Raw genomic sequence first — 21,112 nt, forward strand, 5'->3', positions numbered from 1 at the left:
CGGGTATCGATCCTGGGACCTCTGGTTGAACATACCAGCGCTCTACCACTGAGCTACCCAGGAACTCCACCCGACACCGTCTCAACTTTTCCCTTTATATCCACACAACTCGCATGGGCTGACGAAACGCCAGAGACCCACAACGAGTGCACACAATCTCTGTGTGACTTGGAATTGTGGTTTTCTGTTAACGTACACAGTAACGTATATATTATGCAAATCTAGTCTTTCAGGTGAAGCTCCCTGTAAAGCAGATTTGAATAATTTCAAGGGAAAAATTATTCCGGGGCCGGGTATCGATCCCGGGACCTCTGGTTGAACGTACCAGCGCTCTACCACTGAGCTACCCGGGAACTCCACCTGACACCGTCTCAACTTTTCCCTTTATATCCACACAACTCGCGTGGGCTGACGAAATGCCAGAGACCCACAACGAGTGCACACAATCTCTGTGTGACTTGGAATTGTGGTTTTCTGTTAACGTATACAGTAACGTGGTAGAACGCTGGTACGTTCAACCAGAGGTCCCGGGATCGATACCCGGCCCCGGAACAATTTTTCCCTTGAAATTATTCAAATCTGCTTTACAGGGAGCTTCACCTGAAAGACTAGATTTGCATAATATATACGTTACTGTGTACGTTAACAGAAAACCACAATTCCAAGTCACACAGAGATTGTGTGCACTCGTTGTGGGTCTCTGGCGTTTCGTCAGCCCACGCGAGTTGTGTGGATATAAAGTTGAGACGGTGTCGGGTGGAGTTCCCGGGTAGCTCAGTGGTAGAGCGCTGGTATGTTCAACCAGAGGTCCCGGGATCGATACCCGGCCCCGGAACAATTTTTCCCTTGAAATTATTCAAACTTTTTTAGGATTCATAAAATACAGTATTTATTGTGAATGGTAATTATATTTTTCAATTGGTACAATTTGTGCAGGGAAAATTGGTTTCTCCGATATTTTGAACAATTTCGAATATTTGAAATGCTAATCAAGATTTTCAGGTATAACTCCCTGTAAAGTTGATTTGAATAATTTCGAGGGAAAAATTCTTCCGGAGCCGGGTATCGAACCCGGGACCTTTGGTTTAACGTACCAACGCTCTACCACTGAGCTACTCGGGAACTCTAACAGACACCGATCCAATTTTTCCCTCTATATCCACAGACCTCAAAGTGGGCTGACAACCGTCAAGCAACCAACTTCGAGTGCACACTAACTCCGTGTGACTTAAATTGTGGTTTTCTGTTAACGAACAGTGACGTGTATTATGCAAATCAAGATTTTCAGGTATAACTCCCTGTAAAGTTGATTTGAATAATTTCGAGGGAAAAATTGTTCCGGAGCCGGGTATCGAACCCGGGACCTTTGGTTTAACGTACCAACGCTCTACCACTGGGCTACTCGGGAAGTCTAACCGACACCGATCCAATTTTTCCCTCTATATCCACAGACCTCAAAGTGGGCTGACAACCGTCAAGCAACCAACTTCGAGTGCACACTAACTCCGTGTGACTTAAATTGTGGTTTTCTGTTAACGAACAGTGACGTGTATTATGCAAATCAAGATTTTCAGATATAACTCCCTGTAAAGTTGATTTGAATAATTTCGAGGGAAAAATTGTTCCGGAGCCGGGTATCGAACCCGGGACCTTTGGTTTAACGTACCAACGCTCTACCACTGAGCTACTCGGGAACTCTAACCGACACCGATCCAATTTTTCCCTCTATATCCACAGACCTCAAAGTGGGCTGACAACCGTCAAGCAACCAACTTCGAGTGCACACTAACTCCGTGTGACTTAAATTGTGATTTTCTGTTAACGAACAGTGACGTGTATTATGCAAATCAAGATTTTCAGGTATAACTCTCTGTAAAGTTGATTTGAATAATTTCGAGGGAAAAATTGTTCCGGAGCCGGGTATCGAACCCGGGATCTTTGGTTTAACGTACCAATGCTCTACCACTGAGCTACTCGGGAACTCTAACTGACACCGATCCAATTTTTCCCTCTATATCCACAGACCTCAAAGTGGGCTGACAACCGTCAAGCAACCAACTTCGAGTGCACACTAACTCCGTGTGACTTAAATTGTGGTTTTCTGTTAACGAACAGTGACGTGTATTATGCAAATCAAGATTTTCAGATATAACTCCCTGTAAAGTTGATTTGAATAATTTCGAGGGAAAAATTGTTCCGGAGCCGGGTATCGAACCCGGGACCTTTGGTTTAACATACCAACGCTCTACCACTGAGCTACTCGGGAACTCTAACCGACACCGATCCAATTTTTCCCTTTATATCCACAGACCTCAAAGTGGGCTGACAACCGTCAAGCAACCAACTTCGAGTGCACACTAACTCCGTGTGACTTAAATTGTGGTTTTCTGTTAACGAACAGTGACGTGTATTATGCAAATCAAGATTTTCAGGTATAACTCCCTGTAAAGTTGATTTGAATAATTTCCCTCGAAATTATTCAAATCAACTTTACAGGGAGTTATACCTGAAAATCTTGATTTGCATAATACACGTCACTGTTCGTTAACAGAAAACCACAATTTAAGTCACACGGAGTTAGTGTGCACTCGAAGTTGGTTGCTTGACGGTTGTCAGCCCACTTTGAGGTCTGTGGATATAGAGGGAAAAATTGGATCGGTGTTGGTTAGAGTTCCCAAGTAGCTCAGTGGTAGAGCGTTGGTACGTTAAACCAAAGGTCCCTGGTCCGATACCCGGCTCCGGAACAATTTTTCCCTCGAAATTATTCAAGTGCCATTCTGTTGGGTTATGTACCAAATGTCTCCATAAAAGAAGAAATGTCATTACAAAACACTAAAGCCATTTTCTTCAGAAGAATAGTCTTTAAATTGAGAATGACAATTCCGAGACATACGTATATTTGTATTCTTTTGAAGAAGATTCCATCCTTTTTAGCCGGGAAGCAAGCATTTCAGACTGTTTTGGATAAACTTTAAATCTCGTATGAGATTGTTAAGATATTCTTGAGTCAATAAATGAGGCTCAGAAGAACAGCTTTGTTCAAAAATTGTATCATCAAACTCTGTTTCTTTTTCTTCCTTACTTCCATCAGAATCTGAGCTCTCTTCAACTAATATCACATGTTCTGGAGGCTTTGGTATGGGCAATTCTTCGCAGTGTGGAACTGGTCTCATTGCAAATTGCAAGTTAAGGTACACCACTGTATGTTTTGATTTTGACGTAATCCCTTTAATGTTTGTTAAGCAGAAAAAAACAGTCAGAGGAGTGATCTTTGGGTTCCCTCCAAATCATAGGGATAGCAAATAGCATGTGACGTGTGCCATTCTTCCTTGCAGTGAGAAGCCTAGAACGATAAACAACAGATGTGAGGCCCAGGCCCTTGTTTGGTTCCCCACTTTACACCCAAAATGAAGTTCATAACACTTTTTCACTAATGGAGTAAGGTTTCGCCTTTGGGACTTGAGTGTCACTTCACCACATATATAACAAAAGTTGTTAGGATGATTTAAACAAACTCTAGGCATTTTGTAACTAATGACTAATTAAAAGAAATAAATTTGTAAATATGTAATATACAATAATTCAGACACACAAAGCACTCACAATGATGTGTTTACTGGTTCACTGCTTTCTCACAACTGGCATCGTTCTGATAAATGCATGCTACACTTGTTCACGTTTGTGCATGTTTGTACATGTCTGTGGATGTGTATTCAGCAGGCAGTGGTCTGTACATGTCTCTATATATCTGAACCTGTACAACAGTAGCATTGGTTCAATCATATTTATACTACTCTAGGAGCTTTTATTTGACAGTGGACAAATTGACGAAAAAAACGTTTATTTTACAAAATAGAAGTTGAAATAAAAAAAACTGTGGATGATGGAGAAATTCCGAATATGTATTTGAAAACACGATAAAACTTCAATAAGTACAGCTATTGGTACTCGTGAGACAAAAATCATGTTGACCAGTCATTCTACACATGTCATTTACTATCTCCAAGGTTTCCATCTCTTTTTTGCGTCCCATTTCTTCAACGCCAAAAATTATTAAGTTCTTTTTACTCAGATTGCGATCATAGTCACTCATTTTCTTCTTTAATTTATTGTTCTCCACTATCAACTCCTCTTATCTTCTCACAGATGCTTTCTACCTTTCTACTTAAAATTTTCAAACGTCTGGTTCTTTGTTGATACTTCACCCTGTTTCACTCCTGTACTAAACTCCTCTGATCAAAATGTAAGTGTAGTTGCTTCTGAATGCCCTGTGTGTAAGAAGATATGTAAATCTACTGCAGGTGTTAAATACATTTAGAAAAGGCACATCTTAATATCGAAGGAATAACGTAGTTGAACATTATTCTTCAACCAGCTTCCAGCGATTATACTAAATTCTCCATCGAATCCAGTCAACCTGATCAAAATAATTCTACTACAAATACTCCACTTATTCAAAATGCACCAGTTACGAGCTAGCATTCAAATCCTGATTCTGTATCAGATCATACACTTCTTGAGTCTACTGGAAACCTGCCTAACGACGAAAACCTCGCAGACAACTCAATTAATTCTGAAAACGATCGGCGATCAAATTGCATGTCTAAATGGGAAGGTAAAATTATTAAAATAAAGTCTGAAGGGAACATTGAAGATTTTGAAACATTGTCACAGGATGTTTTTGACCTTATTGCAAATGAAATTTATCATCTGCCTGGACTGCAATATCCTGCTGTTAAATACTACAAAGCTCGCAAAGTAAGTAAGAGCATAAGCAAGCATAATTGCAAATTATCAGCAAACCCAAATAGAAAATTCATATGGCAAAGAGCTCTGAATAAACAGAAGTATGAATATGAACTGAATACAACTTTTACAATCAAAGACATATGGTAGCTCGAAAAGTTATGAATAATTTAAATAAAAAGGAAATTTGTAAAATCCCTTTAAATAACTTTTTAAAAATACATTTGGTACAGCTAACGACAACTGTCTTCTTCATGGTGATGTAAATAATGCAAATGTTCCGGAAGACATAATAGTCAGTGTAGAAGATATTCACATCTCTATCTCCAGATAAAATAACTGCTTGTGTCTTAAGACATTTAAAAACTCAGAGGTTTTTATCATTATTGGTGAATACTATCCTCCAATTTGACTATTTTCTTAAATCATTAAGGTCCATACGAACAATTTTAATACACAAAGGAGGAGATGTTAATGGCATCAAGGAGTGGAAACCTATTTCAGACTTTCAGTAATTAGAAGAATTTTTTAACGAGTTTTTGATTCAAAACTTTGCTCTTACGTTATCCTAAATACTCAACAAAGAGGATTTGTACACTTGCCAGGAACACAAATTAACTTGTCTTTAGTTAATGGATATCTTAAATGTGCTAAATTGAGAAAGAAGAATTGCTGCATTGTATTTTTTGATGTTTCGAAAGCTTTTGATTCAGTTGGGCATGAACACATTTCACGAGCTCATAAGAAATCAAATATTCCAAAAAATGTATGTTGCTTAATTGAGTCCTTGTTAATAAACAACATACTACAAGTAGAAACAAATGTATTTAAAAGTAAACCAATCGGAGTAAAGTGTAATGTTCCACAATATTCTTCATTGTTGTCTATATTATTCAGTTTGGCATTAGATTATGTACTAGAAAATCTGACAGGTTATGACATCAATAAGCAGTTTGGTTATGCTGTTAACACTGACCTGCGTTACATAAGTACATTTGCATTTGAATTTGCAGATGATTTGGCTTTAATCGGGAGGGACAAGAGATCAGTTGTAGAGCTTACCAATCTGGCAAAGAGTCTAGAAGAAATAGTCCTTGAAATTAATCCCAACAAAATTAAATGTATTCTAATTGAAAAGGGAAAATTATTGCCAGGAGAACTTGCATCATTACGTGGGTCTGTTATTCAGAGTTTGAAGAACAAGTCAGAAACCATCAAATATCTGGGTGTTGACGAAATAAAGTTAGATAAAAAGAAAATTATAACTAATCTGTCACGTGACCTTAATAATCTTGTCCGATGCATGTTGTTAAATCCAGAGCAAAAAATAAAAATAATTAATGAATAGATCTTGTTTATCCTTTGCAATGCATTCCATTCAGCCAACTTCCTGAACATTTTTTTTATATTGATAAATGAAGCCTGCCCTCAAAGAATGTTGTACATCACATTTGACAACTTCACGGGAATGAAAAAAAAAAAAAAAAACAGTTTGTTCTTTATGACATGATGGTTTCCTTTTAAGTTGTTTTGTAAATAAAACTTACCATTTCTCCTCCATATTTACAAGAATATTTTACTGTTATATGGTACCATGCAGGAATTATAATGAGAAAACGGATACCTCTGTGGAAGAAAGTTGTTTATTACCACAGATTTAGAACATTGTATATCTTACCACAAGTACTGCTGCACTTTTATTTATTATATATAAATGAATCCTACATTGTTTCATTAGAAATATATAAAGGAAGGATCACGGGTAATTTTGTAGCAAAGTAGGCCCTAAACATAGTACACAATACTTAATTTATTATAATGAGGAAGCAATGCGACATTGTACTTATCTGAAAAATTCTGAAAAAATAAAAACAAAATATATGTCCTATGTAAGTAAAACAAAGTTTTTTTTTTTTTTTTTATGTTTGATACCACATTATCATCCTGTGTTTTAAATATAATACAAAATAAACTTCAAATATGTGAGTACAGTCTGAAAAATCTCTCTCTCCACATCATATGGATGGTAAGTCCATATAAAATTGCTTGTGTTGTGGCTGCAGATATTGAGACATGTCAAGCAAATCTTTTTCTCAGCTGTGAGTGGAATCAAAGCAGGATACAACTGAGGGAACTGAATTTCTGGTATAGGCAACTTATTTCTTGGCTGATTACCTCTTCTTCTCTTCATTACAGAGTATCTTACCCATGGCTGTAATACATTATGACTTTTTCTGACAATGATTGCCTGGGGATCATCTGCCACAAATTTTATCCACAGAACTTGTGTGAATTTTTAGTGCTGGATCATGTTTCAAGCTTTCATCTATCACAGAAATGTCTACAAAATCTTTCTGATCCATTTCTTGTACAATCAATGGTCTCTTGATACATGCCTCAGCTACTACGTGCTTCCATTGAGATGGGACCATTACATTCGCAACTCGTTTCTGCTTTTCGATGAGTGCAAAGTCCCTATCACAGGGCAAGAAATATACCCTGAGACAAGGAACTTTTGATTAATTTCAGTAAAATAACCTCTCTGAAGCAAATAAAGGTACAGGACAATTACTTTCCAATTATTGTTTTGGCAGACGCAGCTGTCAGACCAGACAATCAGTTTACACTCCTGGCCAGGATTTAGGGGCTGAAATAAACCAATAATATATTTCAGTAGGCAGGACACTATTTCTGCAGCACCTCTCTTTGCTATGCACTCATGCCACAGATGCATTGTGGCCACACTGGTTCCCAGATTATGTATTCCAAAGTTGTATGTGGACAGTTGTCATTGGTAATAAACACTTGAATGTGTCAATGTAGCACATGACAGTATTTGCTGCATATCTATACACAAAACAGTGATCTTGTTGTTTACCTTGGCTATATCACCATCTGCTTTTAAAGATTCGTATGCACTATTGGCTTTGGCATGATGCAAGTAACTTTGTGCCTGAATTTAGATCTTACCTCGTCGTTTCAGTAGCTACTAGCTGATTGTATAACTGATCACAGTGTTTACACATATCTGAACGAGGAAGAACAAATTTCAAATTGAAATCAGGAAGTGAAAATATCCTGATAAAGACGCCAAGTTACAGAGGATATCCTTCTTGAAATAACCTTAACATTTTATGGAGGTTCAAATCTGGACTCAAAAATTCATTTTCGGTTTTCTGACGAGAATAGTGGCTTGGCTGATTACGAAATCTATTAATATACTCTCGAATTTTAATTTAACATCACAACTTATAGCATTCGGTCTATTACCATGTTTGCCACACATATCAGTAGGGATATTTACTCCACATTTAATTTTATTCTGAACCATTTGCAAATATCGAGGAGTTACCGCTATTGTATCACACACAGTTTTCATGCACACTTAACTTACTGAGTAATGACGACTGTCCATTGTAATCTCGAGAATAAAATTCATCGAACATAACCACCTTTTCTTCCACAGTAATATTTGCACAGCACTCCTTAAAACAACCTTTGAAATTGCAAACCCGGACCTAAAAGGAAAAATAAAACTGTATTACTTAAACAACTTCCTATGTGATATACAACGTTCTGCCTTTACCTGAGTTGGACGCTGTTTTTCTTTCACTACATGGCCTGATGTTGATGTACAGCTTTTGTCGCTATTCTTTAATCATTTTCGTACATTATTCTTCCAATGCAATTGATTAATCTTTCTCTTCCTGCTCTTATTCAACGTTTACATTGAGCTTGATGACACATTCAGATTGCTAACATCTGCCATCTTTCTTATAGGAGAGGCAATTCTCCCTCATTTACGTGAAAAATGATATACCGTCTGGTGCTGTATACCATGAATAACCTAGAAACTTCTCCGATGAAAATCTCAGAATGTTCAAAACCTGATATACAACGTTCTTTGAGGGCAGGCTTCAAATTATCAGCAGTATAATCAAGGAAATAATGTTCCTTCCAGAAGACATTCTGAATGCCATGCTGTATGCATCAGAGAATATAAGGGGGCTTTGAATTAGAGAGCTGAATGAGAAGCCAGTATTTAACACTAGAATATCTGTAGATGACTGGCAAAGGTGAATGTTGCACATCTACATCTCACGAGAAATCTATAAGAGGAGAAGAAAACATCTCTCAAGCGCCTGAAGATTACTCCAAACAGCATCACTACTCGAACTCTCACGTGCCTGAAGATTGCTCCAAACAGCATCACTCCTCAAACTACCAGAAAACCTCTCAGTGAAATTCTCAGAAAACGATCATTCCAATCATGGTGCCAGCTCCCACATAAAGGCAAAGATGAAGATGTTCATATGAAGAATGCCCCGAAGCTAACTCCTGAATCTCCTCTAAAAAGTGTCTTTCGTCCGCAGAATACATCATTGCCATCAAGATGTCTTGCAAAGTCATCACAATGAGATCTATCCCTGGCAGAACCTTCAGTACTACCTGTTGTTGACATCCCGGCTGCAGTGAGTCTGAAACACTTGGTCACATACTGGGGTTCTGTAAGAAGGGAGAGCTATTGCGTAACAACAATCACCATCGATCCCGTACAACAATTGCGAACTTGTTAAGAAACAAGAGGATGGGAAGTACATGAAGAGATTCATTGTGTGTCTGAAGACGATTCCATAAAAGGGTGGATATAATTGCCATCAATAGAAGAACCCAGAAAGCAACAGTCTTAGACCCTACAATATGCTTTATGCGAGACATGAAACAAGCACTGCAGATAAATGATGACAAGTGAGCTAAATATGTACCTTGCCTTCCATATTTCAGTGAAAAATATGGCATTTCGCTTTACAACTGGGGTGTTACAGGCTTACTATTTTGAGCGAGGTGATGTACAAAGCAAATAATTATTTTATTCGTATCATTTTTCTTTATATTATGATGCTTGTAATTTCAAATCCCACTTGAGAACAGATTATTTTCAATAAATCTTAGTAGTTGTCATATTGTAAAGTTATATTTTAACTCTTCCTTGCCAAGTGAGAAAAGTTCATATGTTGTTTTATGAGTGTTTATGTTCATTAAATTCTCTACACATAAAGTTTCTAGTTGCGTTTGTTAGAGGTCCATGTGATTAAATCATCAGCAAACAATGCAGTTTTCATTCCAGCCTTTTCCATGATTTTGAGCAACTCGTTGATATAAACAGTGAATAAAGTTATAGTAAGAACTGATCCCTGTGGTAAACCTCTGTATAACTGTCTGAATTTGAGAAGTGCCACTATTAAATTTTGTGTTACAAAATCGTTGCATTATGGATTCTGAAAGCCAGTGAAACATGTTATCCTTTATGCCCATAATATAAAAGTGGTGGTTCATCTACATGTTTACATCTCTACCATTGTCAATATGCTCAGATTTTCTAGTAGTCCATACATCATTCTGTGTACCAACAAATGATGTTCCAGAAATTTTGTAAAAATGTTCATAATTTTACTGTTAAAACATATTTTATTCAACAGTCTAAATTAGTGTAATTCTTTCTGTTCAACACTGAGTTATTCATTCATTCATTCATTCATTCATTGTTCTGCCCAAGGGCAGGTATTTCACTGCAAACCCAGCTTCCTCCAATCTTTCCTATTTTCTGCCTTCCTCTATATATATTTATATGATCCATATATCTTAATGTCGCCTATCATCTGATATCGTGTTCTGCCCCAAAATCTTCTCCAGTTCACCATTCCTTCCAGTGCATCCTTCAGTAGGCAGTTTCTTCTCAGCCAGTGACTCACCCAATTTGTTTCCTCTTCCTGCTCAGGTTCAGCGTCATTCTCTTTTCACTCACTCTTTCCAACACAGCTTCATTTCTTATTCAGTCTGTCCAATTTACGTGTACCATTCTTCTCCATATCCAAATGGTTTTATTCGTTTCTCTTCATTTCGTCGTAATGTCCATGTTTGTGCTTCATACAATGCTACACTCCATACAGAGCACTTCACTAGTCTCTTTTTTAGTTCTTTTTCCAGAGATCCGCAGAAGATACTGCTTTTTCTATTAAAAGCTTCCTTGGCATTGCTGTCCTCCTTTTGACTTCCTGGCAGCAGCTCATGTTACTGCTGTCGTGCCCCCTCTCACGAGAAGGGCAGTTGGCTTATTTTTGAGAAAATCGCGAGTTATATCCCACTTATGAAAACCAAAATATCTTGTTGTGCCCTTTAGGCATAGCAACAAATTTATCAAGACAACACAAACGGATTAGACACTGCATTGTACTTCCTAACTCTCTGACATGATTTATATACTACACTTGCTTGTGGATAGGAGGGATTCCTATTTAGAATGTAATCTCATCATCATCATCGACGCTACAGCCCAATTTGAGCCTCGGCCTCCCTTAGAACTCTCTTCCATGCATCTCTGTCCCTGGCAACCAACCACCATCCTTTAATTCCCACTTTCTTTAGATCCTCTAACACTCCATCCATCCATCGCAGTCTTGGTCGTCCTACACTCCTTTTTCCTTCAAATTTATTCCCCATAACTTTCTTGGGTATCTCATGATCTGCCAATCAGCGTTTTCAATGCTCCTGGTTTGTATAATGTTAGGACGTTCCAAGTACCAATCCGTAACTCATTTACCTTTTTCAAGCCAGGTTGCCAACGATTAATCCGTCCGTTTACTAATTCTTTGGGTTTCATAGCAATAGTTTTTTTACAGGGTAGAGTCGCCAACCCTACGCCTAACCTCCCAGCAATCCTGAGGGGACGATGATTTTCTGTCAGGGTTTACTCCCTTAGCTGATAAGTCTCAATTATAGCGTCAAGAACTCGCTTTGCGCCCTCACATGGCTTAGCGTTACCCAGGGACCATGACGTGGACATGCATGTGATCTCAGGCTTTCGAAATAATCACAAGTTTAGATATTCACTATTACTAAGTTTATTGACAGAATATAAAATTAGGACAGATAAATATAGAGTATTGAAATTGAATGATTATTTATGAAGTATCAAAATTTGCTGTTAATTTTAAAGTATCAGAATGAACTAGTTAAATGTAAAGTACAATAATTGGACTGCTGATTTTACTTACAGTTGACTGTAGGGCGAACTCTGGTGCTATTCAGAGATGATTCCATTTTCTGCCTTCTTTCTGGATGTTGGGAAGTTATGACTGCTGTCTAATGACGAGACCAGTGACTGTGATTTGGACGTTTCATGTCCATTTTATAAGTTCTCACCCCGCACCCTTGTGACATAACAGAGTGATGCTATTTTGCCCGCGAATCTTCTAAAAAGACGGTATTGCACTGACTGAATACCATGCTGTCGATTCTTAACCATTATTTCGGATTGGCGTTTCCTGTTGTCACTTGGGACAATATAGACTTAAGGAACTCTCACAATATTCCAGGATTGAATCGTCTGTTTTTGATTGAACCAATAGAAAGTCGGAATTCAAAATGATCACCAATTAGAAGTCTCGCGAGAGACACAGATTGTTAATGATTACTGCATAAACTGTGATTTTCGTTATATGTCAGCTGTTGCGTAAGAATAGCTTTGCGAAATGCAGCCTAACTAACTTTCTGTCTTGTTCAAGGATTGGACTTTGACTTCTTGCTGACTTCGCTAAACTGTACATTGAGATCTGTTGAAACAGGAAGCAATCTCTGTCGCGTGTCAAAGCATGTCTTCAATGATTAAACTGAATGTTTTAATAAGTACGATTTCATTACTTTCAAATATAGTGAAAATATATTGCTAATGGTCATAACAAAGTTGTGATGCTTATCATAATCCTTGGGCACAACGCTAGCTTATAGTACACCCCAAGTATTTGAAGCTGTCCACTTGCTCTACTGTCTCATTTAGAATTCGCAAGTTTACCTTCTTTATTTTTCTTCCTATAACCATGATCTTCATCTTATTTGCATTTATTTTCATTCCATACTGCTCGCAGCTGTCATTTAGTTCCAGTAGCATATCCCTTAGTATTATCTCTTCTGCTAATAACCCCATATCATCAGCAAATCTTATGCACTTTATTCTTTCTCCTACTATCACTCCTCCCATGTTCTGAAAACAGTTCTTTAATATATCCTCCAAGTCATTAATGGAAGTTTAATTTCTGATGTAGTTTTTAAAATTGAAATCCTCACTTCTAGATATCATGCTAATAGACTGGTAACCAATTCTATTATATTCAAGTTTCATGAAAATATTAAATTACTAGCTAAAAATAGTGACACTGTTATTTATGTTATGCTAATATGTCATACATTTATTATGACACTATTAGATAATGTTGTAGCATAAAGAAATAGGTCATCAGTCTTGTGACTTATGTATTTATGTATGCTTGCAGGTGGAAGCTTCTTGCTGAAAATGTTCACAATGTATGAGGAAGAAACAGTGTGTCTCATGTACTTGCTGTGTTGTGCCTTTACAAGTGTGCGGGTGTTCAAGCCAGCTACCAGTAAGGAGGGAAATTCTGAGGTGTATGTTGTGTGCCTCGAATACAAGGGCAAAGAATACTTTGAACCATGGCTCATTGTCATCAGGCAGCACTTTGGTAAGGAGCTGAAGCAAACAAATTGAAATGCATTATAAATTAAATTATTAAATGAAATCACACTATTCTTAACTTTATTCTTTGTCGCATGTTTTAGCTACTATTCTTGTACTACCCATTTTACAGAGCGAATCATAGTAATGTGGTAGTTCTGGTATACATGCAGGGCTAAACAAGTAATATGGTGGAGAGACGATTTCTACAAGATTTGTGGCTTACCTGTCAGCATATTGATTGAAAGCATGGGTGACTGTTAGTTGCACAATGCATCTTTATGGTAGGACATTGTTTTAGTGCCAGTCATTTATGTAAGTGCAGAAAATATTTTGACCTACCTTTGATATATTGTACTGCAAGTCAGAATTCGTTTCCATAACATAATTCCGAAGTCTGTTAAAATGTTCAGTAGTAGTGGTAGCATTTGTGATTTATTTCTTGATTATGTACAAATATTTCACACTCCCAAAGATTGAGAGATTTAGAGAAGCAGTGTCACAATGCCCAACTTGCTCCCAGGCACCATTTGGCTGTGTTGGACATATTTAATGTGAATATTCGCAATATTCTTCATTATGAATTTGAATTTCACCCCTATGAGATTAAAATTGTGCAGAAATTAAAAGACACTTACAGAATCGGTTAACTGAAATTTTGCAGGCAGTTCATTGATTTCTCAAAGGAATCCAAATGTTCTGGGTATATTGATTGTCAGATGAGACACATGTCGAGCAGAATTTATGTCTTTGGTGCAAAACACAAGCCAAACAGACGGTTCGAAGATCATTGCACAGTATGGCGTGAAATGTTAGTAATTGGGATTCATTCATTCAGTGTTCTGCTCAAGGTCAGGTCTTTCACTGCAAACCCAACATTCTCCAATCTTTCTCATTTTCTGCCTTCCTCTTTGTCTCCACATATGATCCATATATCTTAATGTTGTCTATCATCTGATATCTTTTGAGAATAAGGTTCTTAGGGAAATATTTGGGGCTAAGAGAGATGAAGTTACAGGAGAATGGAAAAAGTTACACAACACAGAGCTGCACGCATTGTATACTTCACCTGACATAATTAGGAACATAAAATCCAGACGTTTGAGATGGGCAGGACATGTAGCACATATGGGCGAATCCAGAAATGCATATATAGTGTTAGTTGGGAGGCCGGAGGGGAAAAAAGCTTTGGGGAAGCCAAGACGTAGGTGGGAAGATAATATTAAAATGGATTTGAGGGAGGTGGGATATGATGGTAGAGACTGGATTAATCTTGCTCAGGATAGGGACCAATGGCGGGCTTATGTGAGGGCGGCAATGAACCTCCTGGTTCCTTAAAAGCCAGTAAGTAAGTATCATCTGATATCTTATTCTGCTCCAAACTCTTCTCCCATTCACCATTTCTTCCAGTGCATTTAGTAGGCAGTTTCTTCTTAGTCAATTTCTTTTCCTCCTCCTGATCTGATCAGTTTCAGCATCATTCTTTCTTCACCCACTCTTTCCAACACAGCTTCATTTCTTATTCAATCTGTCCATTTCACACATTCCATTCTTCTCCATATTTACATTTCAAATGCTTTTATTCGCGCCTCTTCACTTCGTCATAATGTCCATGTTTTTGCCCCATACAATGCCATACTCCACACAAAGCATTTCACTAATCTCTTCCTAGTTCTTTTTCCAGAGATCCGTGAAAGATGCTCCTTTTTCTATTAAAAGCTATCTATCTCAAATCAAAAACTGAATATACTGTCTTCACAAGAAGATATAGCTTAAAAAAGTATAAGCCTCACATTTATTTGAATGATCAAGAAATTCAGTACTGTCCAACTCCTAGGATTAATTTTTGATGAAAAACTTTTATGGAAATCACATTTAACCAATTGCTTTGCAGTGTCTACCACAATTAAATCTCTTCAAGATCTTAGCTAATAAGGAATGGGGATCAGATATCACGACAATGTGTCTGTTTTATAATGCTTATATATGATCAAAATTGATCTATGGATATGAAATATGGGGAGGAGCATCAACAACTCATCTACAAAAAATTTCTGTTCTTCTAAACTCACCCTCAAAATTATGCCTAGGAGTACCAAAAACCACATCAATTGTTGCCCTAGAAATTGAATGTAATATTCAACCAATCAGACACTATGTATTAAAAAAGGATCTAAAAATACATTTAAAATTGCAAGCCTCATTCAGATCTCAGATGTTCTTCAAACTGTCAGGTAATATCCTGTGTGATTTCTATAAAATAAACAAAGAAGAAATATCAATCTATATCACAGACACATTCATTGCTAAAATTTAAGTTGTGAACGAAATTTCTCCGTGGAAATGGGTTATTCCAGAACATAACATACAAATTCCAGGAAATCATTCTAAGAATGATCCTCCATACATTCTTAAATTAGATGTCATGGAACTAATCTGCAGCACATATAAGGATCACCTTCAAATTTATACAGATGAATCTCTAAACTCTAATGATGGGACATCAGGAGCAGGGTATTATATTCCAAAATATCAAGAAAGTTATTTCATACCATGTTCATCCTCCTCCAGTCTTGACACTGAATTGCTACCTATTGATGCTGCTATTTAGTATGTTACTCCAATTTCTGAAAAATCTATTTGCATATTACTGACTCCAATATCAAATATGTACCAAATCTATATGCACATAGAATTATTCCAATTCAAAAACAACTAAGTAAACTAAAAAACCCCAAAAGAAAATAACATTTCAATGGATACCTAGTCATTGTGGTATACCTGGAAATGAGAAAGTCGATAATATTGCAAAACAGGCAACATATTTGCAACCAAGACCTCTTCAAGTGATATCTTTATCCAATGCCTTTGCTTCAATAAAATCTCATTTTATAAACCTATGGATCAACAATTGGCTCTTTTCTGACAAAGGAAAAATTTTACAGTCTGTACAAAGAAGCCGAATGACCTGGAAATGTGCAAGAACTTGCCCAGACATGTTCAAACACTTTTAACAAGAACCAGAAAGGTCACATTGTCACACAATTATACCTACACCGATTTCACCTTTCTGATAATCCTACTTGTTTGTAGTGTAATAATCATGATGAAGATCTGGAACACATTCTTCTATACTGTTCATCCATAAACCATAAAAGAAGTAAATTAAAATCATCAGTACCAGTTGCAGAAGACACAGCCCTGCAGTATATATTGACTACACCCCAACTGTAGCTATTACTCGACCAAGGTGAGTGGAGCCGTGGGCATAATGTGAACTATCGCGATGTGGTATTACGAACGCAGGAGCAGTAGCGCTATAGCTCCAGGCTGCAGGGCTCCACTGGCCTCAGTCAAGTAATACTAGCATGGAAAACAACTGAAAGGACTACAGTGGACCTTATGTTGTCAGCAAACAGTTGGATACATTAAGATTGATTGATTCCTTGGCCATTGCTATCCTCCTTTTGACTTCCTGACAGCAGCTCATGTTACAACTTGTAGTACACCCCAAGTATTTGAAGCTGTCCACTTGCTCTACTACCTCATTTAGAATTTGCAAGTTTACCTTCTTTATTTTTCTTCCTGTGGCCATGGTTTTTGTCTTATTTGCATTTATCTTCATCTTATACTGTTCACAGCTGTCATTTAGCTGCAGTAGCACATGTTCGGGATTATTGAATTTTATTTTATCTAATGAGGGAACTGTTAATGAACTCGTGTAGAAATCTCCCCTCAAACTTCGCGCATTGTTAGATCTCCATAGATAAACAAGTACATAAAAGCTGCCCATTAGTAACTGTAAGGTTGCGAAATTAAAGCTTGAATGAAGAATTATCGAACAATTGAATAACTTTCGGTCATGAGTAGATAGTACTCATTCAGCTGACACTGAGTGCACGAGATCACCTGGCATGTCACAGAAGATGGGAATTCAACCACTCCTTCCAAGTGCACCGAAAGGATAGATTGCCTGCCTTCAATAGTTGAAGGATATATTTGAACAAACATCTAAACATGATTGAAATGTTTTTTTTAATCGTTCATTGTCATTAAAATCCTTGATGTTAGAGTGAGGTAAGGTTGCAGGTGTCTCGTATTGTATGGGACATCCTGAATTTGAGACTGTAAAAGCTTGCCCCTTACTGATATCATATGGGACGTCCAAAATTTCGTATTTACGAACTAGTATAAGAATGGCCATACTTAATAATTTTCTTTTAATATTCCATGTTTTTTCTGTATGGATTTCATATATATATATGTTGTTGTTGTTTTCTAATGCCAGGCGTTTGACAATAAAGTCATTTGACCTCTTGCACTCCAATATTTTTCAAAGATATTATCATGATCAGCCACTGAAGCACAGATTTTGAGGTGTTCCGAATCCATTTCTTGGTTTGAGTTGCACAATGGGCAGTTAGGGGACTGATATATTCCAATTCTATGCAGGTGTTTGGCCAAACAATCAGTTGTTAAATCAGTGCATTACACATGAAGTGAAAGAATGTCAAATGGCAAGAGGTGCACACGGTATTGTTTCTGTATTCTTATACTGTATGTCATTAATATTTGCTTGTGACTGTACACTGCACTATATACAGCTCAGAGCACGAGTGAGAGTAGTGACATAAGAAATTGCAATGCAGAATGCAATTATATTAAACAGAAAAACGATATAAACAGACGTAATTTACCAGTTTTTCCTAATACAATCTAACATATTATAAAATAAATATAATATAAGAAATACAACAAATATCGGAATTATTTAATTGATTTCAATTTTCATGTGGTGTAATAATGTTTGTAGTTCTGTCTTTAACTTGGTTCAGATTTGTCTGTGATTGATTTCAGTTACTTTAGTATTTGGTAATGAGTGATTTGTAGTTCTGTCTTTCACTTGGTTCCGATTTGTCTGTGATAGATTTCAATTATGTTTAGTATTTGCTAATGAGTGATTTGTAGTTCTGTCTTTCACTAGGTTCCGATTTGTCTGTGATTGATTTCAGTTATGTTTAGTATTTGTTAATGAGTGATTCTCCTCTGCATTAAAGAAAGAGATTGTGTGTACAGTATTTAGAGAAATGGGGAAAAAATCTGCACTTGACTTGCCCAGTGAAAAAAAAATTCTTTAAAGCCAAATGTGTGATATGTAACAGGAAATGTTCCATTGCTCATGAAGGTGAAAGTGATGTGAAACAACACCTATTAACATCTCTGCATAAGAGTTGTGCTAGATAAAACAGAATTTAATAGAAATGGCATCAAATTGATTTCTCTATCTAAAACCAACTTAAAATAACCTTGTTTGACCATAAAGATAGTCACAAATTTACATACCAGACTAGAACTTAAGGTTTGTTGTAGATTATGTAACATGTAACAATAAAATAGCATATACAATATTAGATACATTGTATTTCGAGACTTGAAAATTGAATCAGATCATTATCTTCTATTATTTTTTAGTTAGAAATAGAGCTTGATGACTGAAAAATTGTGTAACCAAATCAATAACATTATACTAACTACAGCAAGAAATCACATCCCCAAGGGTACAAATGAAAATTATAAATGCTTCTGGAACAAAGAAATCAATAACTGAAAATAGAGAGAGATTAATGCAAGAAACAAAACAAAAGGAACAAAAATAACAGAAGATATCACTAGATCGAGAAAACAGGCAGCAAAATTGAAAAAAAGAACTTACCCTTGCAACGCAATCAACATTTAATAAATCCATTTTCGAGATAAACTGTAAGAAAGATGACTAACATATCCATAAATATAAAAAAAATTATTGAAAAAAAAATATATAAATCTAAAAAGCAACCATTAAACCACAATGGGAGACTAGTAACCAATGATAATGAAATAGCAGACACTTTTACAATTTGCTATTTCAATTCCAGTCGACTCCTCCACAATCAAGAAGCAAATCAAAAAATATTGAAAATAAACTAAAACATACAAACCCAACAAATGGTATACTCACTGAAAAATTTACAAAACATGGAACTTCACTTGGTAGTAAACCAGTTACAGAACAAAAAGCACCAGGGGATGACAATATATACGTAGAATACATCAAACATATGGCAAAAAAATGCTAGCTCAACACTATTGAGCCACCGGTGTAGCTCTGTTGGCAAAGGTGCTTGCCTACTGATCCTGAGTTGCGTTTGAGTGCAGGTTTGATTCCTGCTTGGGCTGATTATCTGGTTGGATTTTTTCCGAGGTTTTCCCCAACCGTAAGGCAAATATCATGTAATCTATGGCGAATCCTTGGCCTCATCTCGCCAAATACCATCTCACGATCACCAATCTCATCGACGCTAAATAAACTCGTAGTTGATACAGCGTCGGTAAATAACCAAATAAAAAAAACACTATTGAAACTCAGTAATGTATCATGGAAAACAGTTACTGTTCCCACTGAATAGAAGAAAATTTAAATAAGGAAGTTCCACTGAGACCTATTATCAGTGCCATAAGCTCTCCCACCTACCAGTTGGCCAAGCAAACACATGGAGAGAGTCATTAACAATCGACTATACCATTACATTGAGGACAAAGACATCATCCCAGACACACAAGTCAGATTTAGACAAGGCATAGAAACCCCAGACCAAATACTCAAAATCATGCAAAAATGGTGATAATCAACACAACCAGAGCATTTGACTCTATTTGGTATGATGGACTACGTTACAAATTACACATCAGCCTTCCCTCACCCATAATCCATTGACTATTAGATTTCATCCATAATAGAACTGCCTGCATCAAAATTAATGGCTCCCTATCCCAACCATTCCACATTAAAGATTGAGTCCCACAGGGAACAGTACTTTCTCCAATTCTTTTCAACATATATGTTTCAGTTATCCCCAATCTGCCCTGCGAAGGCGTACATATCAGACAATTTGCTGATGACATAATTATAACAGCTACAGCCCATGATATCAGATATTCAAACAGCCACGTCAACGAAACACTTAGTAACCTAAATGCATGGCTAGACTTATGGTGCATGAGGATCAATCCTGCAAAGTCCCAAACTATGATCATCAAAGAGAGACGATATCCCCTGAAACCCATGAGAGATCACTATCCCATCTGATGTAAAAACTCCCTAATTCCATACACCAACCACATAACATACCTTGGCATCACCATATCAAACAAATTGAAATTACACTGACACATCATCAAAATTAAATGACGCATCACACAAGCCATTAAACTCCTATATAATATTGCAGGTAACCAAGCGAAGCCAGGGTGCTGACCACATACACAGTAACTGCATTAATTTATAAATCAGTTATCTGGCCGTCAATTTTACATGCGTCTCAGCTGTTCTCCAGAGTTTCAAACTCACAATTAGAATCTCTAGAACATAGACTTCTACGCAAAGGATTTCACTTACCACCACACACACAAAATAGAACAGTATACACAATCACTAAAATCAAACCCATCACACAATACATAAAACACAAAAACATAAAATACACACACAAAGCTGTTCATAAAAATTTCACTTCTAATCTCTTCCAAACAATACCACCAGATCAGCCACATATCACAGTGTTCCGCCTGCTGAATAATCACCAAGATTACTTAGCACAATGACAACACTAGACAATATAATTACCTCCAACCTCCTCTACCACTCCTTCTTCACTAGCAGATTTTCAACATCTACATTCTTAAATCGAAGACCTGAAGAGGGTTAAATAAAGTCCTAAAACAGGTCATCAGCACAGAGTTTCTTGCCACACTGTTGTCTTGTCTTGTCACCTTACCAGTCTATCTTTTGAACTCTCT

At 36.9% G+C, this 21,112-nt stretch overlaps 1 protein-coding gene and 1 non-coding gene across 8 annotated transcripts in view; one reads left to right on the forward strand and one right to left on the reverse strand.

Moving 5' to 3' along the window:
* The window catches only part of aft (cap methyltransferase 2), a 500,824-nt gene that overhangs the window by 253,973 nt on the left and 225,739 nt on the right, over positions 1–21,112 (forward strand). For all 7 annotated transcript variants that reach the window (XR_011332243.1, XM_069826496.1, XM_069826502.1 and 4 more), the window contains exon 7: positions 13,077–13,283. Coding sequence is in view for 6 of the 7 variants with exons in the window: in XM_069826496.1 (XP_069682597.1) it covers positions 13,077–13,283 (207 nt within the window). In the remaining variant the exon portion in view is untranslated. The remainder of the gene's footprint in view (positions 1–13,076; positions 13,284–21,112) is intronic.
* Positions 2,195–2,266, reverse strand: TRNAN-GUU (transfer RNA asparagine (anticodon GUU)). Its single transcript has one exon. It is a non-coding gene; the product is annotated as a tRNA-Asn (tRNA).

The sequence above is a fragment of the Periplaneta americana genome, chromosome 5 (genome assembly GCF_040183065.1).
Source record: "Periplaneta americana isolate PAMFEO1 chromosome 5, P.americana_PAMFEO1_priV1, whole genome shotgun sequence".
Classification (NCBI taxonomy): Eukaryota; Metazoa; Arthropoda; class Insecta; order Blattodea; family Blattidae; genus Periplaneta; species Periplaneta americana.